Raw genomic sequence first — 19,174 nt, 5'->3', positions numbered from 1 at the left:
GGAAAAAGCTTTCTTGGTTTGTCCTTCTTCTGCCAAGGTTTAGCAGCTTCCCCTGTGGTTAGTGCAGCCCTCCAAGCAACTAATCCTATATCTATAAACTGCAATGTCAAAGGATTAAAGTGTGCCTGGGAACGCAGGTCAAATCTGCTTTAGATCACAACAGTTTGGGTTCAGCTCCTAGCTGAAATATCACGAAACTACCATGTAATTTAGTAAAAGTTTCGCATTCCTATACTTCAGCTGCTGGTTGCCTTTAATAAAAAGAGGCCCAGGATTGATTTCCCTCAGACAGTATTTTTCTTTGTCTCAAACCAAAGTAATATCAGCTGGAAAGTAGAAGGATTTCTTAAAATAGTTCTGTATTTTATAAAAATAACTCTTTCAAAGTCTGCTTTTAAAATACTGTAAGAAGTACAGCTTCTGATGATGGATGCATGACATGGAGGGTTCCCTGCCCTCTCTCTGCCTGGCTGAAGACAGTGACTTAAGGGACAGGGGGCAGTGGTGACAAGTTCCTGCCTGGCACAGCCAGCGTATATCCTCTGGGACTGCCCCACCTCTCCAGGTGCCTTGGAATGACAGGTGTGAGGCTCTGCGAGATCAATAACCAGGACAATGGTTCACCTGGCTTGGAGGTGTTGCTGAGGTTGGCACTCTACAACTTGCTTCCACAAAAACTGCTTCCATGAAAAAGAAAGATGTGTCATTTTCATAGGAGACTCATTCTGAAGGAAACAGAAGGACCATTTCTTACGGAAGCCCACTTCCTCCCTGGGCCCAGGTTAAAGATGTGGAGAGAAAGCCTCCCATCTTCCCACCCTGGTGCAGCTCTTGGATTATTATCCATTATTGATTCTTCAGGTAGACAGCAATGAAGTTGCAACAAGCAGCCGAAGGACAATCAAGGGAGACTTCAGGGCCTTGTGACAACTGATTAAGGGTTCAGGAGCACGGTTAGTGTTCTCTGTGCTTCCAGCTGCAGGGAGCGATGAGGGAAGAAACAGGAAGAGCCAGCAGATTTATACCTGACTCTGATCATTTGTTCTCTGGGTATCTAGACATGGACAGTAAGCAGAATGAAGCCCCCGTAATCAGAGGGGAAATGGTTCGTGATCTACTACACAGCTTAGGCACACAGTTGTCGATGGCCAGCAGGACGAGGGCAGTGATTGTCACCCTGTACTGGGCACTGGTGACGCCACCCCTCAAGTGCTGTGTTCAGTTTTGGGCCCTCACAACAAGGACACTGAGTTGCTGGAGCAACTTGTCCAGTTATGTCCAGAGATGGACAAGAGAGCTGGGAAAGGCTCTGGAGCACAAGTCTGATGAGGAGCGGGTGAGGGAGATGAGTGTCGTAAAGGAGGTTCAGTGGAACCATATTGCTCTATAATTACCTGAAAGAAGGTTGGAGCCAGGTGGGGATCAGTCCCTTCTTCCAAGGAACAAGTGATAAGACAAGAGGAAACAGCTTGAAGTTGTGCCCAGGGGAGGTTTAGATTGGATAGATTAGATTTCACAGAAAGGGTTGTCAAGCACTTAAGAGGCTGCCAGCGGAAGTGGTTGATTCACCTGTCCCTGGAGGTATTTAAATGATGTGTAGATGTAGCACTTGGGAACATGGTTTATTCATGAGTGTGGCAGTGCTAGGTTAACAGCTGGGCCCCGTGATCTTAAAGACCTTCTCCAACCTAAAGGATTCTCTGATTTTATCATGTTTGTATCTTTGCTGTTTGCTATGTTACAATGCCCAGATTTTGGGAGCATCTCTTGGTGGCGTGCCCTGCCTTCCATTGGAGACCTGCTGGGACCAGCAGTGCTGCATACATATGTAGTGGCATACATTAGCCAAGTCTTGTCCGAGAGCAAAGAAAATTATCATAAAATATATTTTACAAAAATACTAATTTGCACAACATGTAGAATGATGTGCAGTAAGCAGACATATGTAACTACATTTATTGATACTGAGTCACCAAGAAAGCCCAGCTGTTTATGCCTTATTACCTGCCAATGCAATATCCAGATCCTCTTACTTCTTTTTGTTGATACTTCTCTAAGGTAGGGGTGTGTCTCTTTGAGGGTTATTCCTATATGAATTATTGCAATATATTTTCACTTATAGAAAAAAAATGAAGTTATTCTTTTAGAATATTTGCTTGATCTTAGCATTGAAATATAACTCAGAGTTGGTATATTAACTCAGTTTTGATTTGTGTGGGTGTGATTTTAATTAATTTCTTTGTATTTTAAGGCTATAGTGTATTATTATAACATGAAGTAATTACCAGCTTCAGAATATGTGTATATCATTCTAACATATAAAAAGCAGTATTGTGTGCCAGTGTACACGCTGAAATGAAGGGGCTGTGTGCTGCTTCTTGTTCTGACCAAGTTTACCTGTATTGAGCTGCAGATTGATAACCTTCTGTGTTGTCAATTTGTAAAGTTATCATCGCAGCAGCTGACATTTTCTAATTTGATTAGTTGGTTTACTTAGAGAAAATAGTTTACCAGGTGAAATGAAAAGCAGCGTACTTTTCCTGACGTAAAAAACCCTCTGGGACTGAGCGGAGGGCTCCTGCCTGCTGCCCTCTGCTGGGGTTACTCCTGCTGGTGCTTCCTGGTTCATATTGATTCCCAAAGGCCACTCACCTCTTGAGTTCTTCCCTGTCTTATCATAAAGCATAATTTCATAGCCGTGTACTTGTTTGCTTCACCTTTTAAAGAAATTGAACCTGGGCACACCACACAGCCTGAGGGGCAACGCGCCTGGAAGCCCCATTTCATTGCGATGGAGGCTCATTTAAAGATTCAGTCTGCCAGGCTGGGCTGTGGTGCTGTGGCCTTGCTGACAGTGGTTTCTCGTGGTCTGGCAGGTTCTGCGCTCCGTGCTGCTGTTCCCGACGATCGAGCGCATGGCTCAGTCCCCCCAGGGGAAGCTCATGACCCCCTTGCTGTGCAAGCTTCGCTACGCTCTGTACATGCCCGTGTACCTGCTGTCCTTCCTCCCCGAGGGAGTCAAGGCCTCCCTGGTGAGGTTTGCACTGCGAGGGATGAAGACCTGTGATGAGTCTTCAATAACGACCTCCATAAATCTCTTCAGCGTCGACTGCATTGGTGAGCACCTTTTCTGTGTTAAACCATCTTTTGTATTTTTCTCATTTAGTAAATATTGATTTAGTTTTTTAATATTAAAGCATCAGTTTTGAAGAATAACAGGTCTGGTCTTTTCTAAAATTAAGACCATGGGCACAGGAAAATCTCATATGAGTGAATTAAAAAAAAATCTTACAGGCAAAATAACAAAATATTTTCCCAAAGAATATATATTTCTTAAGCAAACTGACCTATACTACTGACGTGATTTCTCATGTGATTAAAACACTCCTTTTACAATCTACTTTATGTGACTTATGTCTGCTTACTTTTTGCATTTCATTTATATTGGATGGTGAATATGAAACAGTCATCAGTTTCACAAAGGGTTCTTTGCATCTGTTTTTTTAAGCTATCTTTTAGCCAGCTGTATAGACTCTGTCATCTGAATTGGAATATTGGTAAATTCAGAAAAGGACCTTCAGCCTACAAAGACACTAGAAGTTACTTTATGCACTGAATTTCAACATTTTTTTGGGTATAAAGAGAAAGATTAACGTTCCTCCAGTGCATATTGTACACATATTTTTCACATTCTAGCAAGATAAACAACTTTAAGAAGCAGAATAATTTCAGATAAATTATGTTAAGTTTAGAATGAAAACCAGAACGTGAATTGTGCTATACTCCAGGTATTTTGGTAAGTTAACAGTTTAAAACAATTTGGAATAAAATTGACGTGCTAACACAGTAATAATAGCAAGAAGGAAGTTTTGATTGCATTAATAGTAGTAAAAACACATTCCTACATTTCCAGTTGGGATCTGTCTTCTATCAGTTAAATTTTAGTTACTAATCATCCAAACAGATGTGCCAGAGTAACTGGGATTGCAGTGAGGGGCTGTGCCTTTCACGGATCTGTGGGTGTGTTGGTCTGTGTGGGAGGCTCACTGTAGGACTGTACAGAGACCAAAAGCAGGATGGGCAGTGGGGGGTTGTGCTGCCAGCCTGGACAGCCCCAGTTTTATTGTACAAACCGGACGTTATGACAGTCACTCCCTCGCAGTGTCCTGTGCCTGACAAAATCAGGCTCCTGGGTTGATAATACACATTTCTGGTAGGAGTCCTATAATTAGTTGCTTGAGATCCTATTAATTGATGTCAGTTTCCTGGTGACCAAGGAGAAAGCAAGCATGCAGTCATACCTACACGAGATGTTCAAGTGTCTTTGATAATTTTGTCTCAGAGGAAGGTATGTGGAGGTCTGTGGGGTCACATCTCCACAAGCCAGGAATCCTTCTCTGGTCCCCACAGATAAACTTTTACCTCTAAAAAACAGGTTATTCATAGCCAGAGTTGTATTGGAAATGGTCCTTGGCCTGTGTTAACCTCCAAAAAAGCATGGCCAGCCATTGTTTGTATGTGTTGTTTGGCCCAGGCCACAGCAGTGGGCAGAAATAATTTAACAGAACGGATTTTGTGTGCTGCTGTTGGAGACTGACCCTGTGAGCTCCTCAGCCCCCAGGTGAATGAGCCTGGTAGATGTGTGCCTGTCTGCCTGTTGTAATTTCTTATGTGCACCAGTGTCTGACCTGTGTCCAAGCTGTAAGGTAAATTGAGGCAAGAAACCAGGCGGAGGGCTCTTCACTCATAGGATGTGACTGACTGAACTAATTCTACCAGAATGAAAACCCCTGGGAGCCAGTGTCTTGTAAAACTTGCATAAATAGGCCTTATTGATGCAACTAGTTCCTTTGGGTTTGTGATAGCATCTCTCTCAAGCAGAATTCCACTTTGGTTTGCATCTTTGGAAACTGATGATGTTTTACAGCCCAGTGACTCAGGACCACATGCGTGGATTAATAATCTTTGAGCGTCTGGATATTGCCTGTTAACCTTCTCTTTTATTGTTTGAGGACAATAGAAAATGTTACCATTCAGCAAAAATTTGCTAAATCTAGCACAACAACTGAGTCTGTCTTATGATACTGCTCATCTGTGAGTTGCTGAAGCCTCTGAATTTGTGGTAGATGCTTTTCTAAACATTTTCTTGTCCCTTAATAAATTGCTAGATATGGTTCAGAAATGTTCAGCAAATGAAGTTGTTTCTCCTCTCCAGGAAGGTTGCATGTCAACTCATTAAAAATATACATATTGCCTTTGGCATGTACTTCTGTTGCATTACTATAATTGTAATAAAAGCTATGATTAAGGGCAGAAAAGGTGGTAAAAGTTTCCTTAAATCTAATACGTCCGTTAAAACAAACCAACCTGCCAGGGATTTGTTACCACATCCAAAGCTTAGTCACAACAATGTTTTCTCTCCTCTGAAAGGAAATGAGATTTGAAACTTAATTAGAGCAGAATTCTTAGACCAAGTGCTTCTCCTCTTGACACTGACAGTGAAAAGCTCCATTCAGTTGCTGCAGGATCGGGCCCTTAGCCGAAAGAGTCAGTGAAGGAAGAATTACATTACCTATCTGTCCCAGTGTTCCAAATCGTGTTTGTTCCTGCTTCTTATCCAAACACATATTTCAGTTGTCCTAACTTGATAGTTGATAATATGTAGAAGCTCCAGTTACACAACAAGAGGAATTGTGATGACAATGTCCAGAAAGGGAACATAATAGAATGTCTTGTCCCAATGGGGAAACAGTACAGAAGGAGAAGAGACAGCAGGGACTGTAAAGAAAATGGATTGTAAGGAAGGGTGGGAACATACAGTGTATAAATAACAAAGGACCCATCAGAAATAAGCAAAAGGGGCTGAAGGGACTGTGCTTACCTGGTTTAACTTCTAGCAAAGGTATCTTAGGGCAGAAGAAGAACAAACAAGCTTTTGGGTACCTGTATTTATGAACTTAGGAGATGAATAGACAGAAATATTGAACATTAGTGACCCTGACTTATCTGAAACATTGTCACTCTGTTTATTCAGGCTAGCAAAACAAGGCTACCCCTATCTGGCACACTAGTGGTGGTTCTACAAATCATGTACAGTCCTGCAGTGCTGGAATACTTTGGCACTCCAGTGCCCTGAAATTTGTAAACATTTCTTCGGTGACAGATGCCAGTAGCAGACTTACAGTGACAGTAAACCATTCTATCTACACGGGACAGGATTTATTGTCCAGCCCTTTGACTGGCAAACTTCCTCCATTTGTTTCTGTAAAATTTCCGCAAAAGCACAGACATTACATAATGGGTAAACACCGCACGGCTTTTTTGAGAGGCGGGCTCCCAGGTCAGAGGTTAATGTCTGGATGACAGAGAAGATACAGATAAGCACAATAGCAAAAAAACCCTCCAACTGGCCCAAACGAGATGGGTCCTTTGTGATCTTGAACCTGTGACTTCCCTGGAGGAATCTCCCTGTTTGTTTAACCTGGTTGGGGAGCACTGTGGCCTGGGGCAGGGGGAGGTCTGCTTTGTGCTGTTGGGGCAGGTTGGGAAGGAGGGGACTCAGAAGCCTGAAACAAGGCTTTCAGATTAGTTTAGGCTGTTGCACGAGTGCAAACTGGAAACAGGAGATGCCTAGTTAATTAAAACATCCAACTGAAGTTGTAAGACAAAGAATTAAGATAAAACTCCAGAGCTGTGATTCAAATTTTATCTTGTTCGAAGCATGGAGACGTTCAGATTTCATGTGGAGTGTTTACATTGCCCTTGTTTTACAGAGTAAAAAAAGGGCTAAGGCACTCCACTTTTATGCCCACAGGACTGTATAGGAAGTGAGTCCCAGATGAGGTATGGAGGCTTGTCTCCCAGCAGTAGCAGCTTCTCCCTGTTGGATGTACAGGAACATAAAATTACATCCCTGAGGTGCCAGAGTGAAACCTTTTATTGTAGAATAAATTTTGCACAACTATCAAATAGCATCTGGGAGATAAATTTACATCAAAAGCCAGTTAAACGTAAGCTTCCAGTTGCTATGAAAATGGAACAGAAGCTTTTACATTGACTTAAGTTATTTAAGTTTATCTCCAGGAAGCCAACTGGGAGGCTGCATTCTGGGTTTGAATTATTCCAACCTCACGAGTTATCATGGCTTGAGATCTGTTTCTAGTCCAGTTCTTTTTATTTATCAGAGAGATTTTAAATGCAACATTATGGGTGGTCTTCATCTGATCACTATGGACATCATGCTGTCTGAATAGCTGGCGTTAAAGCAGGAAAGGCGAATCACACCCTGCAGATGACTGATGCATTTTACTGATCACAGAGGGACTCTCTCTACTAGAAACCACAAATGCCAGTCAGTATCTACTGACTGTTCATTTTGCTTCAGAAAACAATGTGTTCCAAATTGTCCATGCAGCTTTTACCCTTGCTGCCAGGACAGTCAGATATCTCATACTTTGGCTGCATTAGAATTTACAGCTGCTGATTTCTAGTGAGAGTGTTGTTTGTTTCCTGCCTTCTTTGAAAACTCATTTTACATTTCCACCTCAATTTCCTGACAAGTTGAGATGGGAAATTTTTGGAGCTCTTTTTCTGGGACTGAAGTGCTGTGGAAATACCCATCTAACCAAAATACTTGGCTAGGGACAGTACACGGTGTTGTGTTCATGGAACTCAGTAGCACCTCCACCTATTCTGCTTCTATTTTTCAGAGGTAAAAACCAGTGCTTAAGGTATTAGGTAATCACTTGATAAAAAACTTCACGTGAAATGGTGAAATAAGAGGTTTTGCCCCTGAAAAATTATTTATAAAAGCAGTATAATTGCACAGCTAAAATTTAGTTTACTTTTCTTTCTTGCTTTGCTTTTTGAATTAAAATACAACAGAAGTTATGATAAGCACATCTAAATCCAGCACAGAAGACAACATAGTACTTTTGGTTTTTATTTTCTTTTGTGGAACAAAATCAAAAGAGCTCTGCGTTCCATGCTGAATGGAACAAAACCTGTCCATTGAGGCATGCACAGCTAAGGGGGATATGCACATTATATTCTCATCTTCATTTTACTATTTCAAATGCTGTACCAGCATGTTGAAAAAAGAGCCCAGTGTTCGAGACAAGGGATGAGCTATTGCCCAGCATCACATAGCTGGTCAACAGCAGAACTGTACATAGACCTGCAACCCAGGGCAGCAGTTGTTCTACTGAACCTGCCTAGCCACTAGTTTAACCTTATAAATGTATATGTATGTTTGAGCCACTAGTTTAACCTTATAAATGTATATGTATGTTTGTCATGAGCAGCTTCTCCAAACCACGCTGGCCAGACAGTGCATGCAGTGCATTTTAAAATAGAGACAGAAACTGATACTACAAAGGATTTCAGGTAGCGCCTTGCAATCTTACCCCCTGGGCACTGGGCAACTGTACAGATCTTTGAACGCAGACCAGGAGATTTTCAAGTTGGTTTTCCAGGCTTATTGAAATCCAAGCCCTGGTAATAAAGAGTGATTGCTTTGTTTCTTCTGATGAATGTACATTTTAGATAACTTCTGGCTACAATGTAGAAACCATTTCAAGGATGTTTTATATTTAAATCTGTATAGAATTTCAGACATGATGGATAGCCAGACAAAATTCCATGGCGAACAGAAATGACTGACATGGTACATAAATTCCATCTACATAAACTAAACCGTGTTTCATCTGTGCAGTGTAGCACAGTATATCACAGGTGGGCAAAAACAATGGAGCTCAGCAGGTCTGCTCTCTTCCTGTGTCCATTCTTTGATGCTCAGTGGGACAGAAAGATGTCAAAAATGATACAGCAGATAATGTCTCTCCCTCTCACTAACATCTGATTAATTAGGATTCAAGAGAGGTCTATGCTGAATTCAGGTAACTGTACGTCTGTCTCCTGCAAGACGTTTTTTGCCTCTCTGAATTTGCTGCTGCCAGAAGGCTGCTTTAGGTAGCCCAGCAACCAGGCCCAGTGTGCTAAATCTTCTGCTCCTGCAGCGTTTCTCGGCAGCCTCCTGTGCGCTGTCACAGTTGAGTCCTATCCACTTCTGACATTTTAAGTGATGATCGTAATATGTATTTCTGCAAAGTGTTTAAGAGCGTGTTTCCTTACCTGTGGAAACACAGTAATATTTTATCACCTGCTTCGCAGGAAAAGGGGCCAAAGAATAACAGCCTTTAATATTTTCATGTTTCCTTTGCTACTGTTTATTTTCCTGTGTGATGCCTGACTAAAATGTTTGTTTAATGTAGTCGGACAACTCACCTTACCAAGGCAGCACTTAAGCTGACGGAAAAACCTCACATCTGCTCTATTCTTTCTGTGAGTGAATAAACTTTTCCTTATTTCAGAGTAGGATGCTCATATTAAATTACTGGAGGAAAGCAATGACTTTTATGTATTTATAGTCCTATTTATTTTTTAAAGTCAATCTGCTTCATCATTTACCCCATTTCCAAAAGAAAGGAAGATGTTTAATGAGGACTTTTATTACTTGCAAAAGCTTTTACTTTCCTGTGAAAGCCTTATGAAAATAAGGGTAATAATGTGGAAATTTCTCATTTGGTCTATTTCTGTTAATTATTCCTCTTTTTTTCTTGGGGGGAAAACCCAACATAAAAAACTCCCATCATAAATATTACTCATAAGGCGTGAATGTTTTGATAGTGGAACTGCTGATCATTTCCATGAAATGTGAGGCACAGTTGGGATTTGGTTGGGGAAGGGGAGATTGTTTATTCACCCCTGGTGAGGTTTCATCCCCAGGGATAAAATTTACGCCCACAAATTTGCAGTGAGTCTAATGATGTGTTGCAAATGGCATGGAAAAGGAAGAGGTAACATCAACAAAGCAGAAAGGATGTTGAAAATAAGTATATGCCGGTTAAGTGCTACCAGCTACAGTTGCTTTGTGTTAAACTATGCCAGTCAGTCATCTGCAAATTGGCACTTGATTTTCCCTGGGCCCAATACAAAGCCCTCTGAATTCATGGGAAGGACTCCCTTCTGCAGTAGGCTCATGCCTTTTGAATCAAAGCTGTCTGTCTAAACTCCCCCAAGGAATATCTGAAGTAGAACTCCTGGCTCTGTCATAACTTGTGTTTATTGGTTAGAAATTTAGCTTGATTCATTGAACTCCATCATGCAGTACCAGCAAAGCACTTAAATACATGCTAAATCCATACCCATGGGTAAACTCTAGATGTTTGTGTATTGGAATAAGGGGTTTTTTTGAAAATGACATTTACAAAGCTGGTAATTAATGCAGTACCTGTTATTCCATGTGACTGAAGGGGACACTGGTTTGGACTGATCCTATGATCAGCTAAAACAGTATGGCAATCCACTTTGCTGCTGCTCCTTACCATGAAGATGTCTGCCAGCACTCACTAATTCTTTAATGTGACAATATTGACAAGGAGAAAATTCCTACAGAATCTTCATGGATCTGGGAAGGAAATGCTGGCTTATCCTAAGCAAACCCAGTGGCACAAGAGATTGCTTGCTAGTTAGTGCAAATGTCAGGTCTATTTAAAATGAGCTTTAAAAATAATGGATTACATTTATGAAGTACAAAGTGGTATAAAGCCCACCTTTCTTACTAATCAAAGCCACTCCAGTTGAGAGAAAGTTCACCTTTTTCAAAGGATGAGTGTTCCAGTTGCTTCCTCAAGAAAGAATGAGCACCAGGTCCCGGTCCAGAAGGGCACTTAAACTGACCTCCATGTAGCTACTCACAGGCATAAACCCTTGTCTAGCAGAGCAGAGTAATCCCGTAGAGCTCAGGCAGGAACCATGGTGTGGAGATGCTGAATTGCTGCAGGCAGTGTCCATCCTGGCTATTCCCTGTGGACTGAACACCACCTAAAGAAGGCCCTTCTGTGCCCCTCTTGCAGGGTAAGGGGAGTCACTTTCCATGACCAAAATCTGGACCCTGGCAGAAATCCCAGCATCACAGCCATCTGCCATGGTTTGTGAGAGCTTAATCTGGAGATGAATTTTTCTACCTAAGGGATAGTTCTGTCATTTGAAGATGGTGGGAGTTGTTCCAAAGTAACTTTGGGCAGGATTAAGCCCGTGGACACTTCAGTTTCCATCACACACCCCACTTCATCTGCACATGCTTCATCACACAAAGCAAATGAGTGTTTTTCGCACTCCCCAACAAAGCATCTATTGTTTGTAAAGCACCTGGGTATAATTGTTGAATAACTTTTTATTTGTGGCTTTAGCCTCTGCTGTGCTTTCTCAAGCACAGCTGACTGATTTTCTTGTATAGCTCTGATCTTCCTGCAACTGCAGTACTAAGCAGGTTGGAGAAGCCTGTCCGTAGCAATTGCGGCTGGTTTTGCCTATTCATGTCCATCGTGGTTATACATTAACTGCTATGTTTTCATTCTAAATTCAAGTGTAAACTTAAGCAGACCTCAAAGTCAATGTTTATATCTTGTAAACCTCTAAACATCAACATTTTATCTAATGTGTGTGTGCATGTGTGGAAGCACATGTTCCTGCATTAGTCATCCTTGATACAAAGCAGTTCCTTCTGTTTGATGTTTTAAACAATAAGTTATACGATATTTCCAAGATTGCTGTTGGCAATAATTACTGGTAGAAAATATGTTTTCCCCATAGGAAATTACGGTGCTGTTTGGTATTATTAGTCCTTACCACTGTTTTCTGACTCCTTCAGAGGAATGACAGAGATTGCTTCCTCAGGAGCAAAGGACAAACTGGAAAGGAAACTAATGTTACACTTCACTGAAGAACCTTTCAGTAAGACAGGCAACTTACCACCCTCACAGTAAAGAATTTCTTCCTAGTATCTAGTCTAAACTTCCCTCTGTCAATTTAAAGCCATTCTGTCTTGTCCTACCACTCCATGCCCTTGTAAAAGTCCCTCTCAGCTCTCTTATAGCCCCATTAGATACTGGAAGGTGCTGTAAGGTCTCCCAGAGCCTTTTCTTCTCCAGTCTCAACAGTCCCAACTCTCTCAGCCTGTCTTCAGAGGAGAGTCTTTGGCAATAATCATGCCGTTGAAGTCAAATTATTTTATTCTTGTACCCTCTGCATGTAATCCCTCAGAAGGACAAGCAAAACTCTGTGTGCGTATCTGCATCTCGATGTTCAGCAATAATGCATTTAGAAATAAACTATAAAATCTGTTGAGCAGAAATGTTACTTTTCCTGATAGCCTAAGTAGCCTCTGAGACACTGAAGCCAGCTTGACTGGGACCTTTAGCACTCCATGCAGTATAACTCTTTCTTAGATGCAAAAAAAAAAAGATCCAGTCAGGCACTCAGGAGTCTCCTTTGGCTTCAAATACCCACAATTTATCAATTTAATTGTATATTGTCCAATTTATCTTTACAGAGGCCAGGACTGGGAATTTAAAGTTGTCATTTTGCATATTTAAAAATATGTCTGAAGCATTTTGTGATAACAGATTATTGTGAAATTATCCTGCTGCCTGGCAGATTTACTAAGGGGGCATCAGTGAAATGTTCTGGAAGAAAGAGACTAAGAATTTGAGGAGGTTCTGTGGGAGTCTCTTGTGTGACAGAAGAAAGCATCACTTCAGGCTTTTCCATGTCAGTTCTGCCAGTACCTGACAAAAGATGTCCCCAATCTCTGCTGTGGTCCTTAGCCAACACAAATAAGAGTCTAAAGTAATAGCAGTAATAGCAATTAAATGGCAGATGGTGAAATAGCAGATTCATTCTGTGAAAAAATTGACAGTAAATTATAGTTTTGTAAGGAAGAGCATCAGAACTGTCCTGGGAAGCTGCAGTGTCAATATGGGGAAGAAAGATGTATGGAAACAAACTATAGAGAGTGAGAGACTAATGACAGGGTAATGAGGTTGCTTGTTTTTCACCCCACATAAGACTTGGCTATTAAAACCACTGTGCTTCCTCAAAAGGATATTTGCAGGTACGCACAGAGGTTGGAGCACTTTCAATCTGACAAGTGTCATGGGAGCTTTGGCTTCCTTAGCTATGAAAAAGTGATTTGGCTTCCTTAGCTATGAAAAAGTGATATTTAGTTAAGGAGGCTTGATGATGAGTTCAAGGCATGTCAAGTGCATGGCAGATGGATTCAAGGCACTTCTGAGAAGATTTGGGGCTATCCAAAGTGCCATATGTAAAGTGCTTGACAGTTGTAGAGGGAGGAATCCAGCAACATAGACTGTTCGGCTAATTTTCATAGTGCATTGCTTTACACACACACACACAAACATATATATATATATATTTATATATCAGAGAAAGCAATCAGCAGAGAATATATGGCAGTTTGATATGGGTAATTTGAAGACAAGAGGCAGATTTGCTGCATATTTTCACAAAAGGATAACACCTGTGCTAGAACAGAAATACTTAACATGTTTACAACATAAAGCTCTATTCATTCACTAATCCCCTTAAAATCCTGCCATAGTCAGTGGAGAAATAGGTAACACTTGTCTAATCTATCTAGGTCAGTACTTAAGGATGAGATGAACTGTGTACTTTCCTCTGACTGTGAAGAAAGAAAAATTAAGCTTTAGATATCCATGTTTAATCAGGTGAATCCTATGGCAGGAATAAAATAGAGTTGTTTAGACTGAACAAGGGACAACTGAAGGACATACTAAGAGTTTTCAAGTAAAGGGCAGTAATTTAACTTATATGTCCATGGTAGATGAGCTAATATATAATGGAGTGTATTGCAACAAAAGTGATTCAGATTAGATTTTAGTTAATGATATTAATGGAATTCTAGATGGGATTTTCTATGAAAATAATGAAACTTTCATCATGTGCGCTTCCTAATGACAGGATGCATAAGTATCTGCTGAAAATAACATAACATTGATTCATCTTAAGAAGAAGAGACCAGTGGAGATCCCTTCCAGCCCTGTAATGTCATACACTAATTAAATGTACAAGAGTAGCATCGAGAATTTCAGAACCCTTAATGAGAGGCACTTTACTATAGAAGAACCAAGAAAAACAGATGAACAGATGCAACACAGAATGATTGAGGATACACAAATACAGGCAAAACATGCCTAATGTCAGACATTAGTTAAAAGCAAATCTGACAGTTCAGAAAATGTGGTCTGATTGAATGTCTGAATGAATCTGCATTCTAGGGAGTGAATGCAGGATACAGAATCGTTATAAAAAGACCTGCAAAGGTAGATACGTTACCTCTAGAAATCAGCTGAATATAGGAGTCATGATAGCACTGGAGTATTATCATACATACTGCTAAATTATTAATGATGAATTCTGGTATGGTTTTAGCCTTCTCCAGTTAGCATTCTCCTAGCATTCAGGCACAGGTCAGGAGTTAGCACTGCCATGCATCTTCCCCATAAGCAGTTTGGGTAGAGGAAGAGTCTAATTCTGTGGAAACAAACCATTCTATTCCACTTGGCCTCAGGGCCTCAGAATAGCTCCTGGCTCCATTTCATACAGGGGTTCAGATCTAGTCTATATTTGTACCTGCAAAAGCAACAACAGCTCAATTGTTGGAGAGCAGTTGTGAGAAAACAGACTGTGGAAGTTTGACTTCTCAGTTGTCAAAGCAGAAGCTGAGAAGTTGCATTTTGTGTTGGCAGAAGGGTAAGATAGAGCAGGAAAGGGTTTTTACAATGCTGTTGGTCAGTGAAGAAACAAAGGGCTATCAAAAGCAAGCCAGTGTGGACATACGTGCTTTACAGCCTGGCATTTATGGAACAATTGAGTAGATTTTTCTGTAACAAGTGAGTACTTGATGAAAGTACAATGAAATGCACTAGCATTTCCCAAACCATCGAGCCATGTCTGAGAGAACTTTACTATGCCCTGGGTTTAAGAGCAAACCTGTACGTTAAGACTCTAATGTCAGAGCACAAGCTAATAAAGAGCTTTGCTCAAACTTTTATGTAAGAAATGTGGACTAAGTAAGTTGTAGTCACTCTTCAATTTTTTATATTGAGTCTAGTAGAACTGATGTTCAGTACTTGTAATAATACAGTACTGAATGAGAACTTGTTTTCTTAAGAGATAGTGACAAATATTGCTGAAAAATTAGTTCAAATTTAGATGAATATAAACATTATCATACTGAGATATACTATTGACTTACAAAGGAAATAATAGCTGGAAATGAGGTCCCAAGTCCATCTTGCATGGTCTCTCATTTCCAGCAGTAGTCAGAACAAAATAATTCCAAGAAATGGGCAAAAACTCTTCAGTAGAAAAGTCTGCCAGTTAGTAAAGGCATCATTCTTTGAGGTAAAGGCTTAAAGATCTGAGGCTTTTGCAGTTACAAAGAGTAACTATGTAGCTCTAAATTTTGGTGATAGTTTGTGAAGAGAATTCTAAATATTTCTTGACTTCCAATGTCTTTGTCCTCTCTTGCTAATTTCTTGGCCCTGACAAGTTCTTATGGTAATGGGTTGTGTCCTATGTGGTGTAAAATGGCTTTCTTTTCACATTGTTCTACTTCTTAATACTCCTTTATATTACAAATGATTTACAAAAGATTTTTTAATAACTAAGGAGTTCTCTTCTGGGCCTGGTAGTGCTTCAGGTTTGTGGCTTTTAATCAATAGTGAGCTGTCTTTCATTAAAGGCCTCAAACACAAGGGAGGACAGAGACCAGCTGGAAAGTGTTGTTTTACTGAAAAGTAAATGAATTAACTGACTGACATTCAACCTGGAAAAATAAGCTAATGGAATACATAAGAAATTTTTTTAAGTGGGTAAAGCATGGGTTCCCTATAGGTGGGGAACAGAATCAAGGGAGCCAGCAGTAGTGGGTGGGTGGGGGTGGATGGGAAGGGTGATAAAACTTTTTGTGCTGCAGAGTCTCATAATACTCTACAGAAGTACTGAGAATACCTGCAGCCTGCACTACAGTCACAAGGGGATCACGGATCTCTTACAAACCCCTCCAGTTCTAGCTGAAGAAAGTTTATTAATTTCTTAGTGAAAAAAGACAATGTCTTAGTATATGTGACCTTCACAAGACAGTGTGAGGTGTCCTCTCCAGTCTTTGTATTCATCTCCTTGAGGGGTTGGTGGACCTGAGTAGAGGCACCAGGTTTGCATTTGGGAGGCATCGTGAAGGCAGGGCCGTGCTCTTCTTTTCCTCTGAGTTTGTCCACTCTAGAAACTCTTACAGTATGTTCTTCCAAGATTGATACTGCTGAATCTGTACTATCTGGACCTTGAAGTAAAAATGTGGCTTCGTGTTTCTCCCTGTATCCATTCCAGAGCATAGCTCCTACTAACTTATATAACAATATTTTGATGTGTGGGACTTAATAAATTTACACCTACAGCCACAATCTTGTTGATAGAGTCAACATAATCTAAAGCCAGCAGCAGTAGGGAAATGAAGTGAGTTTGGGTAGCCCTTCGTAGTCTTATGTTTATTTTTGTCTGATGAACAAGCTATTAAAGAATGTGCATGCATCCATTAAATTGTCTAGATTGGGGCTATCTTCACAACCACTCATTTTTGTTGGAAATCTGATGATTTCCTGAAAATCACTAGCCAATGAAGTTGAAAAGGATTTGTTTTCCTTTGTTATTGTCCCTTGTTTCATTAGTATGGCATCTTTCTGTCTATTCTTTCCATCACAGTAAATTCATTTCCTTAGACCAGCAAAGAACACAGTATCATTTTTATGTAATTAAGATACAGACTACAGAGCAAACCACGCAGAGTGAGCTCTAGTCATGGCACTACAGCACAGAGCTGTTTTTAAGTTAATCAAGGGCACGCATATCTCTGAAAGTTTATCAGGGTTAAGACAGAAATACATAACCTTTTATGTTTTATGAGTATGTGTGCCATGTGTAAGTCATTTTTTTCAAGGCTTCTCTCCGTAAAGACATAGTTCCAAATCGTCTTGAATTTCCACAGACAACATAGTGTGACCTGACAGTTTTTCATGTGAGTTTGTGATTAATTTAGCCCTAGTCTAATCTTTCCTTGCAAATAAGCAGACAAATCTTCTTTGGATATTCAATAATCAAGCAAGAAGTTTAAAGACTTGAGGAAAAATACATATTTCAATCCAAATACAGGAAATCTCTGTATTGCTTCAAGAACCAAGTATAAAGTTTATCTGTCCTGAGTTAGAAATGTGTTTCTTCCCTGAAATTTGCACAACTTCCCAAGTTCTAGCATAGATCTGTTGATACCCATAGAGTCAATGGACAAGAAGTTGGTTTAGAATACAGTTCTAAAATCTTCATAAAATAATAATTATAATGCTAGACATGCATTTCTTAAAAATCGGGAAATTTTCTATTTCACACATTGTTTGCTTGGCTGCACTGTGGCTGTATCAATGTGTTTGAAGTTCAGCTCAATAGATACAGGTATTCATCTAACAACTGGCTGCTTGAATGGGTGATTAAATAACCCGAAGCACTGAAAAGCTTGATTGATTTCAGCCATTATTGTTCGTGAAAACTAATAATTTAGCTGAAGGATATTAAGTCCTTGCTGTGACACTTTGGGTTAAAGAGCTACCAATGATATAAAGCACTCTTTTCTTTTCTGGATCCTTGATTTGAGCCCAATCAGGGTTCCTCTATCACAAAACCCCCACAAATAAATCAGACACATTTTGGCACAGTTTGTCGTCTCTGCTTAGCAAATGTATGAGACTGAACTGACACTGATCCTTAATCACCTTTAATCCATGGAGGGGGAATGATCCTACCAGGGCAGGAAAAAGGTCATTGGCAGGATCATGGGGAGAAGCTAAGTTGGCAGTAAATTTCATAAGCCTGACCTGGGAATAAATGAGGGGCTTCCATTTTCAAGGTAATCTGTATAAAAGATTATAAAAGATCTGCATATAAAAAGTTGCAGCATTTTAAGAAGGTATTTATGTGTTATAAACACAATAAACATGGTATTTGTCTGTTTAAACTTTAATTTCACTTTTAAGCTCTAAGACATAATTGTTTATGATAGTTAATTAACACTAGCTTTTTTTTGTTATTAAAAGTGACCTGGATATGAATTACAAGGGGTATTGGCAACTTGAGATGAAATAGAACATGATAAAAACACTTTGGGGTTCTACAGCTGTCACCAGGTACCTTGGTCAGTTTCTGTAGGTTTACAACCACATTTTTTTGTTTGTTTTGTGAGAAACAGACTCACGTGAAGGAATATTTACAAAGGCCATGGTACTGGAAAAATTCATGTTATAAACTTCACTCTCTGTGCTTTGTAGTATCCCACTGACTGAGACTGACTCATCATGCATCAGTCCAGTATAAGCAAAAGTACAGATTTGAAGGAATGGGATTATACCATGAAAATTAAGAACAAAGCCCACTCAAATTTGCTTTGGACTGTTAAACCAAATAAGCAATTTGAATAAGCAAAAAGACGTTTACAGGAAAAGCTAAAGAGTTTCTACATGTTCTTTTGCTAGAAATCCTTGACTAGTTCAAAGCCAAATCTTTAGGAGCCTGTTTCCTAGATAGGAATTGAAAGTGCAGGCATACTGGCCTTTTGCCTTGCAGGCAAAGGATGAGAAAAAATAGGTTTTGTTCCTTTCTTCCAAAGTCTTTTCAGGAGAGAACTGCAGTTCGTGTATCCTCACTGGGTAGAGAGATGGCTTCATAAGTCACATCCCTGCGAGGCAGGATTTAGGATTTAACTCCAGCATTGATACTGCAAGCCATCCTTGCCCAGTAAAGAGCTTTCAAGCCACTGTGTGTGTCTGTGACTGGAGTTGTGGAGCACACACAGCCACGTCCATGAGAACTCCCTCCTCATTTCAGGGTCTGAATATCCAAGTTACCAAAAGAACCGATGTAAGTGGTGTTCATCTCATTTACAAATCCCATCATAGCTGTGCTGTGGTGGGGTTCTTCAGACACTGAATGTTCTCATGGTTTATCAGTGGTGAATTCCCTCCTTCAGCAGGGTAGAACTGGCTTGCTTTTGGGAGGAAGCTCTACAAGTGCACAACTTTTCATAAAGCTCAGGCAACCACTGCTTGGACCTTAATTTTATGGCAGGATCAGCTTATTTCAGTTGAACTAAGTATCAGTTGCGGGCTGATGGAAGACATGCCAGTTTCAGACTACAGGACAGTTCTCATCCTTCAAATATTTAACACTGTCACTTCAAGCATTCCTG

General features: G+C 40.2%; 1 protein-coding gene across 2 annotated transcripts in view; it reads left to right on the top strand.

The window, feature by feature from the left end:
* Positions 1-19,174, top strand: part of LDAH (lipid droplet associated hydrolase) — a 98,758-nt gene that overhangs the window by 56,215 nt on the left and 23,369 nt on the right. For both annotated transcript variants that reach the window (XM_017745042.1, XM_008641807.2), the window contains one exon: positions 2,877-3,117. In XM_017745042.1, coding sequence (XP_017600531.1) covers positions 2,877-3,117 — 241 coding nt within the window. The remainder of the gene's footprint in view (positions 1-2,876; positions 3,118-19,174) is intronic.

This window comes from Corvus brachyrhynchos, unplaced genomic scaffold, assembly GCF_000691975.1.
Source record: "Corvus brachyrhynchos isolate BGI_N302 unplaced genomic scaffold, ASM69197v1 scaffold116, whole genome shotgun sequence".
Lineage (NCBI taxonomy): Eukaryota > Metazoa > Chordata > Aves > Passeriformes > Corvidae > Corvus > Corvus brachyrhynchos.
This window is presented reverse-complemented; position numbering and strand designations above follow the sequence as displayed.